The 17,771-nt window shown below is 36.8% G+C and overlaps 1 protein-coding gene across 1 annotated transcript; it reads right to left on the bottom strand.

Annotated features, from left to right (window-relative positions):
* LOC120632116 (synaptotagmin-16) lies at positions 1–16,356 on the bottom strand. The gene is made up of 11 exons (XM_039901914.1): positions 16,183–16,356; positions 14,856–15,038; positions 12,852–12,943; positions 10,088–10,291; positions 8,063–8,224; positions 7,181–7,289; positions 6,361–6,527; positions 4,234–4,443; positions 3,320–3,484; positions 958–1,122; positions 1–451 (listed from the first exon to the last, which is right to left on the bottom strand). The coding sequence occupies exons 1-11, from the start codon at positions 16,217–16,219 to the stop codon at positions 407–409; spliced, it is 1,539 nt and encodes a 512-aa protein (XP_039757848.1). The 5' UTR covers positions 16,220–16,356; the 3' UTR covers positions 1–406.
* Between the last annotated feature and the right edge of the window lie 1,415 nt (positions 16,357–17,771).

Below are 17,771 nucleotides of genomic sequence, written 5' to 3'. Positions count from 1 at the left end.
TTCCCTCTCAAAAAACCCACCATCACACCGAAATTCTATCAGTCGTAGCCACGCTTCTCACATAAGAACAATGTTTAATATACTAAGCACACCAAACTGGAATAATTGAACAACATCTTCCATTTTACAGAATATCGACAAACAAAGCAAACACGAATATTCACAACACCAAACTCGTAAAAGACCTTTTAGGTCGACAAGAGGGCATAAAGGACGTAGACGCGGGCGTAAAGCCTTAGTCTTGACCAGTGCGTCCTGGCGGACGCCGTGCGCCGAAGTCGTTCACGACGTAAAGACACCAACATGGTGCGGCCAGGACTTTGTGCAACAATCAAACGATGCCGAAGGGCAAGGCGGGGTTAGTTCAAACGATGCGATCTTCCACCGCGCGCTATGTGGATGACCGTCAGGAGTCCAGCAATACGTGCCATCGCTGCACCTGGGAAGATGGCTGGAATAAAAATCATCAAAATTATTATCTTTCGCACACCCAGACCTTTTCTCTAGTGTGCCAAAGGGATAACTATACAGAAGGCTATATCTCTCCAAATAAGAAGTATGATATTGTTCTGATGCTTGTGTCGTGTGCTGTCGGTAATAGTTTATATACATACCTAATCAAACTGTGCGGATATGAGGCAATAGTGAAAGCTGGACTTTCAGATCCAATAGCAACGTTAATATTTAAAGTGAAATGTATGAGATAAAAATTAAAGATAAGCGTAGATAATTTTATTTAATTTACCAGTACGACTTGCTTTTTTTTTTAAATTTATAATTGACCGACCAAAAGGAAACCAACGACTATAAGCATAGCAAGACTTCGCAGGGCCTGCAAGGAACTAGGAAGGCCTGCAAATATCCGCCCTGTGTCTATAATAACAATCTTGTTATATATATAAAAATGTTATTTTTTTCAATAATAGTAACTTTGCGCTTATTAAGGATAATCGTTACCTGCTGGCCCTGTTGTTCGCACAGATCCTGCCAGTGTCTCTCTTCTTCCCGCCCAGACGAGCTGTGTCCGAGGGAGAACCAGCCCACCATCTCGTTCCGTTTGACGCTGCGTCGCCACCACACTGACACCATCAGCGTCACGTCACTCAGTTGGAACAGCGTCACCTTAAATACAGGTTAGTTTTATACCGAAATCAAGTTATGAACAGAATTATAATTATATGTCAATAATTTTCTTTCAAATTAAAGATTGAATAATTCTTAAACCTTCAGGTAAAATAGTCGTACAAGCCATCGTATATAATTGCAAATATATGGTACACTGACACACAGTGGCGTGCATTGGGTTTCCTACCAGGGTATGCATACACCAGGAAAATTGCATAATACGGCACAAATTCTCCTCCTATTCGAGTTATATATCAATGTTAGGGTATGCAGTGCTTTTGTGCATGTATGGAGTGTACGCCACTGCTGACACATATATGAATATGAATGAAGTTTTGTAAATGTATATGGGAAACTGTATCCCTATCTAATTGTGTGTATGATATTAAAAACACGGCCTTGGACTCAGAAAGCAGGGTCGTTGCCCACTGCGCCAATCGGACGTCTATGAACCTGAGGCGTGGGTGTGCCTTTAATTAGACCAGCAAACACGTCATTGAGACCGGAAGGGATATAAAAATAGTGTCACCTTAAATACAGGTTAGTTTTATAACAACATGAAGTTATGAACAGGTTTTCATGTTAAGTCTTATAAGACCCTTGGAACAAAAATTAAAACCGTGGTAGATATCTACTCCATTAACTAGCTATGGTCCGGGTGTTCGTAAGTTTTTTTTTAAAACCCTTTAGGAAGCGCTGTGTTCCCGGGATTAAATGATGTTTCTCAGCTTGCACCCTGGAGACATCCAGTTTACTTAATAATAAATAAATAAATAAAATAAAAAAATAAAAAGAAAAAGAAATAAAAAAGCCTTTTATTATTCCTTGATTGAAAATGTAAACAAAAAAAAAACATAATAAATATAAAAATAGATAAGAATATAAGCTTTTGCAAAATTGGTACGTTAAATAAAATTTTTTTTTTTTGACAAATTGAGTTATGAAACCAATGACCCCTTGTGGGTAAAGGCCTCCTCCATTTTCTGCCACTCAGCTCTTTCAAGCTAGTTCTCGCTAGCCACACTCTTTAATTCATCTGCCCATCGTACCTTTGGTCGACCCCGTTTTCTAATGCCCTTTGGACCTTTCCATAGAGATGTGCGTTTTGTCCATTTATTATTAGGGGTACGTGCATAGAGGGTATGCACAGGGTATACAGATGATATAGAATGAAGAAAATGTCCAGTACGAGTTATAAAATATTAAGGATAGGCATTGTTAGACTTATAAAAAGCCTACCCTTGAGTACCTAATAACTCGTACTGGATATTTTCATCATTTTGTATCATCTGCATACCCACAAAAATGCTATAATTCCAATTCCCCGGATATGTTATCCTAGGACTTCTCCAGCAGGGCTAGCACGGGCAGGGGATAAAAATTATATCCCCGATTATTTCCCCTTACAATAATTAAAGTGTCGTGTGTAACGAGTTAGAGAAGATTTATCCTTCCCCCTGGGATATAATTTTCCCCTGCCAGTCGTGCTGGATGAAAATGTTTTGTCTCAATCCAAGATATATTCAAGATAAATTTCGATGTTAAATTTTGTCATGCCCGGTGCATTGGTTGAGCCCGAACATCAAATCAAATAGATTTTATTACTGATATTATAAGTTTGTCAGCATTACAGTTTATACATTGTCAAATCCTCTAAGGTCCTTAATCTAATTTTCCCATATGTTATGTTAAATTGGGTGTATTTTAATTAGATATAATTTACCTTTTTTTAAATGAAGTCTAGTTGAATTATAGTGTGTGTACAGTGTATTAAATTAGGTTATAATTCTCTTAGTACTTATAGCAGAATAATTTAATGATGTATTTGTTAATTCTGAACGTCAGTAACATCAGTTTACCTTTCGGTTTCGGCCTCATTGCCCGATTCTAGCAAACGTCAGTTAATTTATTCTATTCATTTATTAAGGACACTAATAATATACATATATATTATATACAGGAATAAACTTGTACAATATTTGGACCCATACCGATGTATAATATCGATAACAAGTGACAAGGACATTCACAAAAAAAAATAACATATTTTTAATTGGCTGGTTCGATATTTTTAAAGATGTCGCGTTATTGAACGCATAAGTATATACATATTTCTGTATTCAATAGCACGACAGCGGTTTGATAAAAAAAAAATGTTATATCAAATTAGAAAAGAAGAATGGTTAATGTGAACCTGGAATATAAAGAGTTCCTTGTAAAGCGGATTGGACTGAGCACGGCGCGTTGATGACTTGCAGCGACCCATCTCCATACCCAGCGAGCTGATGAGAACCAGCTTCACATACGTGTCTGGCGCCTTGTTGGGCGACAGCTTCCGGAAATGTGTGCCCTTAATGACCTGAAAAGAACCACAGGAAGTTGATAAACGTGGGAGCCAGGTTATTACGTACTTATATGTTTGTCAACGGCATCATAAAATAAATAAATATACTACGACAATACACACATCGCCATCTAGCCCAAAAGTAAGCGTAGCTTGTGTTATGGGTACTAAGATGACTGATGAATATTTTTATTAATAAACTATACAAATACTTATAATTTATCACACACAAACATTTTCTAATTGTGGGAATCGCAGCTTGACCTCAGAAAGCAAGGTAGCTGCCCAGTGCGCCAATCGGCCAATCGGTAGGTAATTTATAAAAAAATAAAATAAATATAAAAATAAATATACTACGACAATACACACATCGCCATCTAGCCCCCGGCACACGGCAGGGTACGGGTCTCCTCCCACAACGAGAGGGGGCTAAGGCGGTGGTCCGCCACGTGCGGATTGGTGGACTCCACACACCTTTGAGAACATTATGGCCTTTACCGTTGAAACAAGAAATATTTTATTATTTTTAAACGCACATAACTCTGAAAAGTTAGAGGTGCGTGCAGTGCTATCACCGAAGTTACATTATAGAGTTGTAGCAAGTAGAATATATATGTAAAATATTGAATATTGAATATTTCACAAAACAACCGAGTTAAAAAAAAGTTGTAGGAGAAAAGTTGTTAGTTTCGATGTAAACAACTACAGATCCAGAGCTTTCTGGTATGTTTTATTTAACCCTGTGTATTATTTCGATATCGTACCTCAACGGACAAATGTCCAGTTGCCGAGTTGTACTGCAGTCCGAGCAGTAACTCGGGAGCGGAGCGTGTGCTGCAGCAGGAAGATGCCGAGTCAGACCTTGCGAGACTGCACGCCTCTCCGCTCATTGTTCCAGGCGACATTGCTGTCGTGATTGAAGATGGACTCGCCAGCACACCCGTGATCGATTGGTTGAGATCTAATTTTGGCAGCTAAAACAGGTCATTCCGAATGTTGGTTTCAAACATTAAGATCGCAGAACGGCATCGTAATATAAAAGTTTAAACGGACATAAGTTAGTCGTCTGCATAACGTCTGCGAAAGGTATATAGAAGTCATTTGTAGGATTGATTGATATGTTTTTGTAAAATGATTTTTAACGTGCTTTTGGGCCTAAGAACGCGTAAGTTTAAACAATATGTTAGAATACAATAACACAATAATTCGTGGTAACTATGCGGTTGAGGAATTGCTTAACGACAAGTCAAGCAGGCTTCTATCTGTCAAAGGATTGTAACCTGTAAAATGATGTTAAAAGAGAAAAAGTTTGAGTTTCTATCCAGCTCTTCTCGGTACAATCTGCCTTTTGAACCGGTTGTAGAGTGACTACAAACAGACTGAATTAACGTTTGGAAAGTGCTTTCAAAACTAGGCCTACTTGATATACATAAATATTGAATTCAGAGTAAAATTAAAGAGCACTGTTTTTCTCTTTTAAAGGAGCGACGTTTTAAGAGCTGGTTAATTTTAAACATTAATGAATAACTAAACTAAATAAATATACTACGACAAAATCACACATCGCCATTTAGCCCCAAAGTAAAGACAACGAATATTTTTATAAATAATATACTGATAAACACCCAGACACTAAAAAACTTTCATGTTCACACAAATATTTTCCACTTGTGGTAATTGAACCCACATCCAGAAAGAAAGTAGGGTCGCTGAAAACTGCGCCAATCGGCCGTCCTGTATTTATCTAAGAAATATTAAATTCACCATCAGCATTATATCAACCAATGGGTATGGGTTGTTATGATGATGATGGTGATGGACCTCCTGTCTCCTCCGACAATGACAAGGTTTTAGGCCGTAGTCCTCCATGCTGGCCCGTCTTGGAGGACTCCACAAACCTTTGAGAAAATTATGGAGTGCTTTCTGTAAAGCAGGTTTCGTCACGATGTTTTCCTTCACCTCCCAAGTGATATTTTAATAATAACAATAATCCCTACTAATATTAGCTATTATCCCTACACATATTCTTGGAAGTGTTAGAAGTAATATAGGATACTTTTTATCCCGATATTAAGCTCCGTTCCTTTGGGAGAGGGGATGAAAGTGTTTGACGATTTTACAACATAACTCCGACAAATTATAACCGAATTAAATAATTATTTTTGTACTATAGAGGTTATAATATGTGTTTAATTTTGCCCAAACTTTGTGTAGATCTGATGAATGTGGTTGGAGATAGAGGACAGAACTCCTCAGCGGACAGCAGCGAACCCCTCATTTAAGGTTTAGCGATACGGAATACTTTAAATTTTTTTAGAACTACAACTAAATTGAATGCCACATCAAAAAACAAAATCAAACGCGGACTAAGTCGCGGGCAACAGCTAGTAATATATAAACCGACAGGACGAACCTGGCTAATAAGCCAGATATTGTGATAATGAACCGGGCACAGTCTAGGGTGTTTTTGGTGGACCAAATGATTTCGTATCACGAGAACCTCGTGAGAGCTGAGACCGAGAAAAAACGTAAGTATCTTGATCTGGCTAACGAGATTATCGCCATGTGGCACGTGGAGTCTACTGAAATTATTCCCATATTATATCTGCGAATGGTTTAAATCCAGTTAGCCTAGCACACCATCTAAGGCGACTGGGGTTCCGTGGCAGCTCACTGGCAGCCAAGATGCAGAAAGTGGTGTTGCTTCACTCGGCTAATGTATTTATGTAAAGTATATTAATCTCTATGCATCTAAGTAAGTATATTAATGTTGTTTTGGCTCACTATATGTATTTATTTTGTACACGGGCGTGAGACTAAATCTCGCTATAACCGCTTAGTAATAACTTCACAAAAACATTTGGCAAATCACGACTTAGTAAGAAACTAACCTGCAGACTTGGATGATGTTGTCTCGGTGATAGTTGGAGCCACAAGTTGTTTTCCAGTTCGAAGTTCAGATTCGCGAAACTAACGGTAGCTTCACCGAGCAGACGTTGTCTACGCATGCGTTCGCATCCATATATCCGTATCCGAAGACCAAGACCGTGAACGTCCTCTGTTGATAGGAGAATGTCATTATACTAAAATATTATATTTATTTATTTATTTATTCATAAGACACACCAGCAATTAATTGTAACTACATTCATAAAAGAAAATTAAGTTATAATTACAAATAAATTTATTTGATTATCTCTAAAATATAATTTTTATTAATACATAACTATAACCTAAAATAAACTATTTAAAAACTAAATAAAATCTAAAACGTCCTCGAAACCACCGCAGCGAGGCACAGTTCCTAAGATGCTGGCAGCATTTCCCCTCTGGATGGCCAAACTAATTCGTTGGCCAAGGTAACTGCCCGCTCTAGGATCACCGGTAGACTCGATAACCCTTTTCGATAATTCTTTGAAAAGGGCTCTTGCCTCCGGACCCCACGGTCCCAAAGTCTCTACACCAAAAGGCACAAAAATGAAGCTGCTATCCAGGTTTTCATATTTACGCCTCTTGGCCTGCTCGGCACTGGAAGCAGCCGCACCTACCATTGACATAATGGTAATTAATTAATTAATTAATTAATTCAAAATAAATCATTAGGTATTAAAATATCGACTAGACATGTTTAAAAATTTGCGAATAAATTAAATAGAATTTCATTTTTAAGATAGTACACGTATGTTATAAATAATGGATAGTGAAAGTTACCAGGATTGATCTTGTGCAAGACGAAGCTCTCCATATACTGCGGGTTCTCCCCATTGCGTATCTTAGATTTGTATTTCTGTTTCTTCAGCGGCAACAGTACAATTCGAACCTGTAGGAATTTATCACGTTTCAACAGTTAATTCAAGAGACAAACCACTAAAGCCATTTTGAAATACATCATAATTCATCATCATCAATTCATCATCAAAAAATTAACGGTCCACTACAGGCCACGGGTCTCCTGTCAGAATGAGAAGAGTTTATGCTGTAGTCCAGCACGCTGGTCAAGTGGAGAACCTTAACCTGCCCTGAAGAACATAATGGAGAATTCTCAGGTATGAAGTTTTCTACATGATGATTCCTTCACCTTTAAAGCAAATGGTATTTAAATGCTTAAATTAAAACTCTGAAGAAATTACGAATTATTATTAATTATATTATTATTATTAATTGGTGAAAGCGCTCAGGCCGCGATTGCCCGAGAGTCGCAGGTTCAAATCCTGTCGGTTCCGTAAATTTTTATATGCATTTTAAATTTATAAAATTGATAATTCCTCCAAGTGTAGGTAAAAACACTAATAAAAATTATAAAAATATAAAAAAACAATGTGTCATCTCTTGTTTTAAACGTGTCTCATCGTAATATGAACCTTTGAAAAAGTAGATAGAAACTGCAACGTTTCCTACTAGATGACGCTACAGTCGCTATAAGACTGATGTGAAAGGCATATACTGATTTCGGCATCGACCGTTGTATCTGTCCTGAATTAGGAAAACAAGGCGCCTACTATAACCTAACCTCTTTATAACTATAAACTGGAAATGTGGTGGTGATACCAACACTGGCTACTATTTCTAATAAAAGTATAGTTTTGAATATACCTGACTCTGAAGCACTTGTCCCGGCGCCTTGGGCGGCAAGGACCTCGCCTGCAAAACGTGCACGGTCATGGCACGTACAGGCGCATCGAAAAGCAGCGTCAACTCTACAGTACCACGCTCCTGTGGACCTCCACCGCTCTCGCCGCAAAGTAAGGATGTATCCTGGCATAAGGTGGTTGGCTGTACAAATGTCTAAAAAGGCTATGTTTTTCCACAGTAATTGAATTGATAATTGATATAACGCATTTTTTCTGATAATCAGGTGTTGTAACAAATTGTCTTAAACTTAACACGCTAAGATATAGAAATGCATCAACATCATTATCAAAACTGATGTCCTGTCCACTGCTCGACTAAGGGCCTCTCCCAATGAAAGGGTTTGCACATAATCGTTCGTGATCACAGTTGATGGTAATAGTAGCGCTACTGCCCGATCTCCGTTATATTCCTTTAGTCACACACCACGTACGACACCCGCGGTTAGAAGAGGGGTGATGACAACTGTATTCAGATCTACATTATGATAGAAATATACTGGGAAGTAATTTATATCCTATGTAAAAACGTTTTAAATGAGAATAATAAATATAAAATGCTCCCTGCCTCTTAATTCGTTAATATACGTAGGTATATTAACGAATTAAGAAGTCCCTAGTTCAAATTCAAAATTCAAAATTCATTTATTTCAAGTAGGCCTTATATAAGCACTTTTGAAACTTCAAGTCTGTCTGTTTGTAGTGACTCTACCACCGGTTCGGAAGGCAGTCTCTACCGAGAATAAGTCGGCAAGAAACTCAGCAGATGCTCTTTTCCAACATCAACAATTTACATTTTACATTTTAACATTATTTTTTCTATCTCGTGAGAGCTGAAAGCGGAGCCGGATGCTTCCAAGCAACCTTGTCATTAAATAGTTATTAAAACGTCAAAACCACCTATACTACGTTTAAGTTTTTTCATAGATGAATCTCACGTACCGACCGAGTTTTCATATTCCATTGAAGTCACTAATTAAAATCGTAAACTAGTTCACTTTTATCTTTCGAGCATAGTATTTAATTCTTGTTTTATGTTTCTTTTCCTTCTTAACTCTTCATTCATACATATTTAGTAAACATGAATTAAAAAGACATAATTGTTTATGCATGAGATTTTCATGATTTGTTATCAGTCTCTGTGTTCCTGAACTCTTTGAATGATCAATACAAGATCTTATAATATTGTATAATCGGTAAATTCGTTTTTGATGCCAGATATAAGAGGACCGGTTCTCCTATTTGCATCAGAATTCTGTCATATAATCATCCCGATTAATTCTTTTTAAATTTAATGAATCTCTTTGAAAAAATATACAAAAACCAAGAAAAGGCAACGTGGCGACCGTACAGTACTACGATACGACTTTACGATTTTAAACAGTAGGTATTACGGTTTGAAAATCAACAAGTCCTCAACCTTTATGTCAAAACGCCGAATATCTACATAAAACAGCTCTTAAGTTTCAACACAACGCTACGGAGGTTCCTGAATCATTAAACAATCAGACTTCTTCTTACGTACGTACATATTTAGCTCGTTACTATAGAAGGAGCACTAGCAATATTGCAGTGACATGACTGTAATAAAAATGACGAACAGAACTAAGTGCAAAACATTAAAGCTAACGTTGTTTTGTTATACTTTTCTTTTTCTATGTTCCTTTTGTGGTGTGCAAAAAAAGTAAATTCATTCATTCAGATAGCCATCTTAAGCTTCAAAGAAATCGAGTTCGTGTAGAACTGTGACATGTAAAGCTGTGAACTTAAATTGATATCCAAATTCATATAATAAGAGAGAGAAAGATAAGTTTACAACAATTTTCATAAAACTTACTATTAAGTACTTACTATTTTGTTTACCCAAAAAATATCCAAGAAACAAAACGATAAATATTATAAGGTGTAATTCGTTTAACAAAGTTGCAGAATCTCAAGAACACTCTAATATGAAAGAAGAAAACGAAGAAGAGTAGATACAAATATTTACATTGTGCGCAATAACATCGCTTTCAACGCTACTCTGGGCTTCCAAGGTATGGATGTACTCAGCTCTCTGCGGTACAATTTCATCAATCTTCGTCTCCCGAATAGAGGTCTCTCGGAGCGTTTTCTCTATCACTTCAACCTCCACTTTGGACTGATTTTGGTTCTCGTTCTTTTCCTCGTACCTGCATTCCACCTCCTCTTTATCCTGGAATAAATTTTGGAACAACGTTGATTTCATTTGTGGACTAATGAATGAAGTATATGAAATTTGAAGTGGACGGACGCGAAGTACGTACGTACAGTCAAAATAAGGTTCAGTTTGAAGAAGTATAAAGCAAAAGTCAGAGAACAGGGGCCAAGTATTCACATGAGATTGAAGCTTTCATCGTACATGACAAGAATGATTACATAAGAAGAAAGGAGTAAGTAATTATAGCAGACATCTATTTTCTACAGTCTCACTCACTGAACTTAGATACCATAATTAAGATGAAGATGGTGGTAGCAATTATAAAATTAAGAAGGTACCTAGAGTGAAACTCGAAAGATGTATCAGAAGAGATAAAACACTTAACAAAAATAGTTAAAATTTTATCCATATTTAGATAACGATTTCGCTAATGTAGTAAGTGCAATACAGAGCTATACTTTGAACTAAGTGCTAAAATACGATTATTATATTGTCGTACATAAGATGACTATTTCATATCTATTGTACTTTAATATAATATTATCCTACGTCAAATGGGTGTATCATACAAAATCAAAAGCAGCGTAATAAAGTATAAAACGCAAAAGCAACGTTTGACTACCGCAGTTAGATACTTTAATCTAAATAATGCTTTTAATTATCCAGATCAAATCACAAACCTGTTTATTGTTAGCATAGATAATAATGCTGTTTGATTAGATAATAATTATAATATTATGGGATGCCATGTATATTTCGAGTATTTAAAGATAAGATAATATGACGGATATTGAGATAAAAGCCAATAATATTTAGAGGCAACAGGTATATAAAATGTCCTCGTCAGTCAAATACAGATTTCATTGTCTATAGAAATCTAATTTTACAGCAGATTGAATCACTGCTATAAGAAGCAGCGATATATTTATAGTATCGTTGACTTTGAGTTTTAAGATATCCTATTTGTCAATTATTACTCTCAGTTGAAGAGCCATTAAATTAATATTTTCTCAAAGGCCTTGTCCCACTTGTCCTGGTCCAAACGACTACTTTTTCTATCAACGAATACCTAACTCATAAGGATTACATATCTGGCGTTCGATAAATTAGCCCTCAATCAAATTGAGTCAGGGATAGTAGGATTAGGTTCGGCAGAATAAAAAATTGTTACCCTGACGGACCTATCTTACTAATTTAATGAGGATTTTTAGTATGGATTTTAACTAAAATTCCTCATTAAATTAATTTAGGAAATTGTTCGCAACAGTACCTATGTTACCAGAAATATCTGGTATAGATCTCGAAGCTACCGAGTTTTCGGTACTTAAGTGGAACTATACTTTACCGAATGTAGGAAAATTCTATCGACTTTTTGCCAAAGATAATATTTGTATATTTTCTATAAATGTGCTAAGTATGAAAATTGAATAAAATTTTGGATTCAGACCGAATATCAAGTACATAATTATATTCTACTGTGTGCCATAGAAGTAATGGCAAATAATCCATTTCTAGGAACACTAAAGTGAAATGAAATGATGCCATTAGTCTGAGTGCACGCTACAGGTGTCGAATTGTCGGAAACGATATCGTGGAAGTGGATCATCCTTGGAGCCACATTTGATTTATTTATAGTCTGGGCATTGGAATTTTACAGCGAACCAATATTTAATTTTAGATGTCTCTTGAATTTTAATCGAATGAATAGTGCGAGATTTATACCTCACTAGCTACACATAACACAGTATTCAAAATACTGTGTTATGTTTAGCTAGTTAGGTTAGGTAAGAATAATCCCAGTAAAAAGCAGGCGGAAGGTCATCAACGAGGTTTATGAACCAAAGAGTTTACCTAATCCCACTGAAAGATAGGATAGAAAGGAACGGTGAAGTTCATCGAAGAAATTAGTGGACCAAATAGTATAATCCTTCGAAAAGATAGGATAGCGAGGAACGTGAAAATTTGCCGGAGAGATGGACGGACAAAATAGCTAATTCCTACAGAAATTTAAGATAGAAATGAAGCTGGAAAGACCGATTGAATATCTTGGTTGATCACCAATTCATGGTTTTATTTTCTTTATAACGAAATCTGGCTACTTTTATCTTCCGCTGCCCTGGTGAATGAATTTTCGTAAAAACCTTTCTAAGTCCCATAAAATTTAAATATTTCTGGGTCCACCAGTTTTTGTCCGTGCGTCATTCTGTTTCCAAGATTACAAGGCGACAGTGGGTTTGGACAGTTTAGCTGTGGAAATTAATCTTAGGAACACGGTGATATTCGTCACTATCATTATCAATCCGTTATCGGCTGACAGCAGGGCACGCGAAACTTCCCAGACTGAGAAGGGTTTAAGCCGTAGTCCACCACGCTGTTAAAGTACTGGTTGGTAAACTTTTGAGAACATTATGGAGAGCACAAACACTTTTGACCTACAATCGTCATAATCGCAATAAGTTGGTTAACAATAGTATTTGTTATTGGTTAGGCATAGAATAGTTCTTAGGTGATGACTGGTGAAGAACAGCATATGGTTCTTTTGTATTAATGCATGTTTCATATTTTATTAATTTACCTGTTGTATGCGCAAGCGCAGTTCTTCATCAGAGTCGGAGGCCTCGAACGTGAAAACGCGTTCAGGATAATGGTTCGTTTTCGACAAAGCATCTATAACAACACGTACGTACAACGTCAATCAATTTAATAAAACTCTAGTCTATAAACTATTACACTACAAAAGTATATTGTCTAAAAGCTGGTAGATAATTATATTGAGGAACTATACATACCTATTAATGATAGAATATGTACCTGTATATTGCCTGCCTGTAATAATTCTAAGGAATTGGCAGGTCGTCGTCTGTAAAAAAATCTACATTTAGGGTGCAAATCAATTAAAACCTGTTTATAGTAGGTTAGTCACGCGCGATAAAGTAGAGATGGCGTCTCTATATATTAATAATAAAAAAGGCCTCCTTTGAATTCTTCACCAGCTCTTAGACCAATACAACTACATAAGTTAAGAGTCTATGACTTATCTTTAATAAAATACTTAGTGATTAAAAATAACAACTAATCAAGTAATTCGCTATATCTATAACATAATGTCCCTGAAACGACATTCGTGACTATGTTAGAAGGTATGTCGCTATATTATTAACCTAAGGTTCTAAGTATTCCCTTGATAAAAAGCTGACGGTTTCAACGACGCATAACATGAATAATAAGTAAGACATTTAAGCACATAACATTATATTTACACATAGTTGCGTGAGGGAGTAGGTATTGGGGGTGCTACATAAAAGCTGAAAGGTTTATAAGGTTTTTTTCATCGTTACCTGAGTAATAAAATATGGCAACTGGTCCGTAGTGTGTTAAGCGAATGTGTGAATAGCTTTATTTTGGAGACTCTTTATCTTCTCTCTGCTACTCTTTTATTGTCATCTATCCATCTAGTGGCCGGATTTCAAACAACTTGGTACCAATATCCATATCTACGATTTACTCCCGTATTGCCTGTTTAAGTTCGCAACTGATTGCGGTCTTACTAAGCTCCCCATTACTAATTAAATCGATTTATTTTTACTTAATTTACTCCAAACACGACTCTTTCGATATAGAACTTAAGGGTCATGTTTCGGAACTGCTGCATTACTGGCATCATGTACTTACTGTTCGAGGACATTGATCTTTGGGCACAGGTATTTTGCACGAAATGATCTAGTACACGTAGGTTCATTAAACTCAGTAAAATTTGGAGTACCCGTCTTGTAATTTAACTATTAACTGAATCATCATACACTTGCGATTCTAAGAGTTCTCAAGAACCTTTATTAAAACTTCCAGCTCTTATCAAACGCTTATTTAAATTTGCCTTCACTCTTTCAGGTGATTTGTTTTCAATCCCAAGCTTACTGTCAAGATATAGTTATTTAATGGTACATTAGGTTTAATACTAGGACTAGGACTTTAAAATAACATAACATACATAATTAATAACTAGTAACAACTAGGCTACGCGAATTACCACGTGCAAGTGTTGCCGACCTCAATATGTAGGTACCACAAATTGTTTCAGGCATGGGAATATCCCCTTTCCTCTAATTATTTTCTAAAAGGCGAGGTTATATTATCTAATGAGATTTTTATCCCGGAAGGACAAAAAAAAGAAATAGAAGGTGTCAGTTGTCACGCTAAGTTTACGATCAGTTTATTCCATGACTTTGATTCGGTTAATTACAGCTGATTATCTCTTGAGTCTTGAAATGAGAAATATCGATAGAAATTAGACGTCCATTTCAACATCACCCTTGCACAAATAGTTAGAAGTTTTGTAGTGGGTGTTGGTGTTTATTTTGCATAGAAATCCAAACTTCGTGTTCTTACAAATTCGTTTAACGTAACAGAAAGTTGCTGTTTTGTATTGACGTGTCGTCAACTAGTTAGTTAAATCATAAAAATGAGGATGCTGGTAGACACAAGCAAATCATGTATTGACACATCATGCTCGAAGCAATCATGGATTGAACTGATGCCAAAATTAACGTGTAACCGCGTAACGAAAAAAGTTCTCACTGACCAAATTGAGCATTGTCGTGGGGTAGTCCAGGAGATGCCACAGACGCGTTTACAGTGAGGATGTCATCGCAGCACTTGCGGCCGAAGACTGTGGAGTAGCACCAGCGTCGGCCCAGGAATAGCAGCACCACTAGCACGACCACGGCAAACGCCGCTACCGCGCTTATGTATGCTGTTGCCTCCACTGCACAAATTAAATGAAATGAGAAATACAGTCTACTTTATTTGCTACAATTAAACTTTTTATACCAGAAAAATTGCTCGATTTCTGTGATATCCCATACAGAAATTGGACCAAATTGGCTAAACATGTTGTAGAGTTTTATAATAAATGACATGAATTATACTTGGGATATTTAATTGCGAAGAACTTAGTGGCTTTGTTGATGTGTCCTTTCCCACAGTAAATTTGGCATTTTTAATATTTTATATTAGTAGGAATGCAATGTGGATACAGTACAATGAAATACAAATTTTTGAAGCCGGCAACGCATCGGTGGCTCCTCTGGTGCTGCAGATGTTTATGGGCGGCGGTGATCACTTAACATAAGGTGACCCACTTGCTCGTTTGCCCGCTATTAATATAAAAAAAACACCCGCGAAGCCGGGAAAGATCTAGTAAAGTATATTCATAAAAATCATTGCAATGTCCTTAATGGGACAATTCATATAAACTGGAATACATCATTTTGACAGCAACCTACTACACAGAAAGCATAGAACAATACCGAATTCAAAACCACTTTTTAAAAAACATAAAAATTTTAGTCGGCCCACCTCAAAGCGTATATTAGTATTGAGGGTTGCTACGCTGTTTTTTTTGGAATCGGATAGATTCCCTACAACATTTTACCTACCGTTTGTGCTAAAGGTACAGACAGATTAGATATTCCCGTTCCAACAGCTATCGGTACGATTTTTTTGCCAATCTATCTTAATTCATAAATTTGCCTGCAAATCACTTTAAAAATGTAGCTTTTTATAAATAATGAATATACCTAGCCCATCACCAAATAACCACGTGATATCTATTACGTGGTTATCTATTATAAAATATTATATCTATTAGTCACTATAAAATGAACGTCAAATCTGCAGTCTATTTAGCGTTGCAACTCAACGTAAAAAAAAATATTGCGCGTAGGTACATGCCTCAATAATACCCCTCATCAGAAATCATCAGAAGCTCGTGAATTATTTTATACCGATTTATGTTAAAAGCAAATAGGGCATGATTAGGTGTTAGGGTTGCTATTAATAAGGCATTGCAAGCGGGGAGGCTGTGTTCTAAAAGGCTGCTCAATGTATTGTCACGAAACATTGTTTACCATTAGTCTGGTTGATTCCACCTATATTAGCCACCATCCTGGCTCACTCGCACATCGCTGGGCGGCATTCACGCACTGATTATACCACCAGGTGTATTAAAAACACTTGCTGTTGCTCTTATGTTGATTTTCACTAATTTTAATTGGAGTAAAAGTGAGAAAATGTATGGGACGTGTTGGCACAGTGGCTGACAGCGGAACACGCATGCGCATTACGCCAGGGGCTCGACGGGGCGTGTGGAAATCTGCGCAGCGATAGGACGAAGGACCGACACAGGTACCGGGATGTCTATAAGTAGGTATATTCGTATAGCTATTTGCTGGTCTTCAAGGCCGAGGGTATGTGACCTCGGTTAGGTGCTAGGGAACGATGTTAAAGCGTATAAAGGTGTTCATACTTTGTGAATACTTAGGTATTAACATAGGACCTTTGTAGTACTAAATATTTCAAAAATAATACGATAAGAGGTTAGCAAGGATTAAGATATAGGCACCTATAGAACTAGTTTATGCGTCAGCTAGCTTCTAACTAGTAAAATGGGTCGATAGATTTGTAGTGCGAAGTCTCTCGCAATCATTGATTTTTCCCGGAGTGCCATTTTAAACCAATAGGAAAAATAAACCTTAATCGGTTGGGGAAAAGGTCCGCACGCAGTCTGGAAGGACTATGTACTATGTAGGTATTTATCGTTCGTACTTCATAAAAAAAATTAAAGTATTCAGTAACGCTAAGCCTTATATCAGGAGTTCTGTCATCTATCTCCAACCACATTCAGATCTACACAAAGTGTGGGGAAAATTAAACACACATTATAACCTCTATAGTACAGAAATAATTATTAAAATCGGTTATAATTTGTCGGTTGTTTGTTTGGTAAAATCGTCAAACACTTTCATCCCCTCTCCCAAAGGAACCGAGCTTAATGTCAGGATAAAAAGTATCCTATATCACTTCAAACACTTCCAAGAATATGTGTCCAAAGTTTCATGAGGATCGGTTAAGTAGTTTTTGCGTTAAAGCGTAACAAACAAACTTACATTGACATTTATAATATTAGTAGGGATAGGGAGGCTTAGTGACCTCGTTGAAAGTTATACTGATTACTGAATCATCATCATCAAACCATTACGGCCCACTACAGGGCCCGGGTTTCCTCTCAGAATGCGAAGGGTGTAGGTCGCTCACTAACACGCTGGCCAAGTGCGGATTGGTAGATTTCACACACTTTATGGAGAACTCTCAAGCATGCAGGTTTCCTAACGAAACGGTGAAGGAAAACTCCTTCACCCTTTAAAACGGTGTGGGAGCTATGTTGGGTAAGAGAGAGAGCGTAGGCTGACATCAATCGCAAAACATCATACTTTTTACTGTAAATAAAAATACAGATGATATGGAAATATTATTAGTTTACAATAAGTTATATCTTCATCTTCATATTCTTACGAAACGGTGAAGGAAAACTCCTTCACCGTTTAAAAAATCTACAGTCCGACAATCTGAAACTGAATAAGAAAACATACATTTTTGGTAGGATATGGGAGCTATGGGTAAGAGAGAGTGTAGGCAAATCAATCGCAAATCATCATAA

This window comes from Pararge aegeria, chromosome 19 (assembly GCF_905163445.1).
Source record: "Pararge aegeria chromosome 19, ilParAegt1.1, whole genome shotgun sequence".
In the NCBI taxonomy this organism is placed as follows: Eukaryota; Metazoa; Arthropoda; class Insecta; order Lepidoptera; family Nymphalidae; genus Pararge; species Pararge aegeria.
The sequence above is the reverse complement of the archived record's forward strand: the minus strand, read 5'-3'. Positions and strand labels throughout refer to the sequence as shown.

Bases quoted from the DNA above. Each gene is read 5' to 3' on its own strand.
- LOC120632116 (XM_039901914.1), bottom strand. From the start codon at position 16,219: ATGGTGGCTAATATAGGTGGAATCAACCAGACTAATG. The intron at 10,292-12,851 runs GTAAATTAATAA...AATTTATTCCAG, and splicing joins TGCGCTTGCGCATACAACAG to GATAAAGAGGAGGTGGAATG. The intron at 1,123-3,319 runs GTTCACATTAAC...CCTGTATTTAAG, and splicing joins AGGAACTCTTTATATTCCAG to GTGACGCTGTTCCAACTGAG.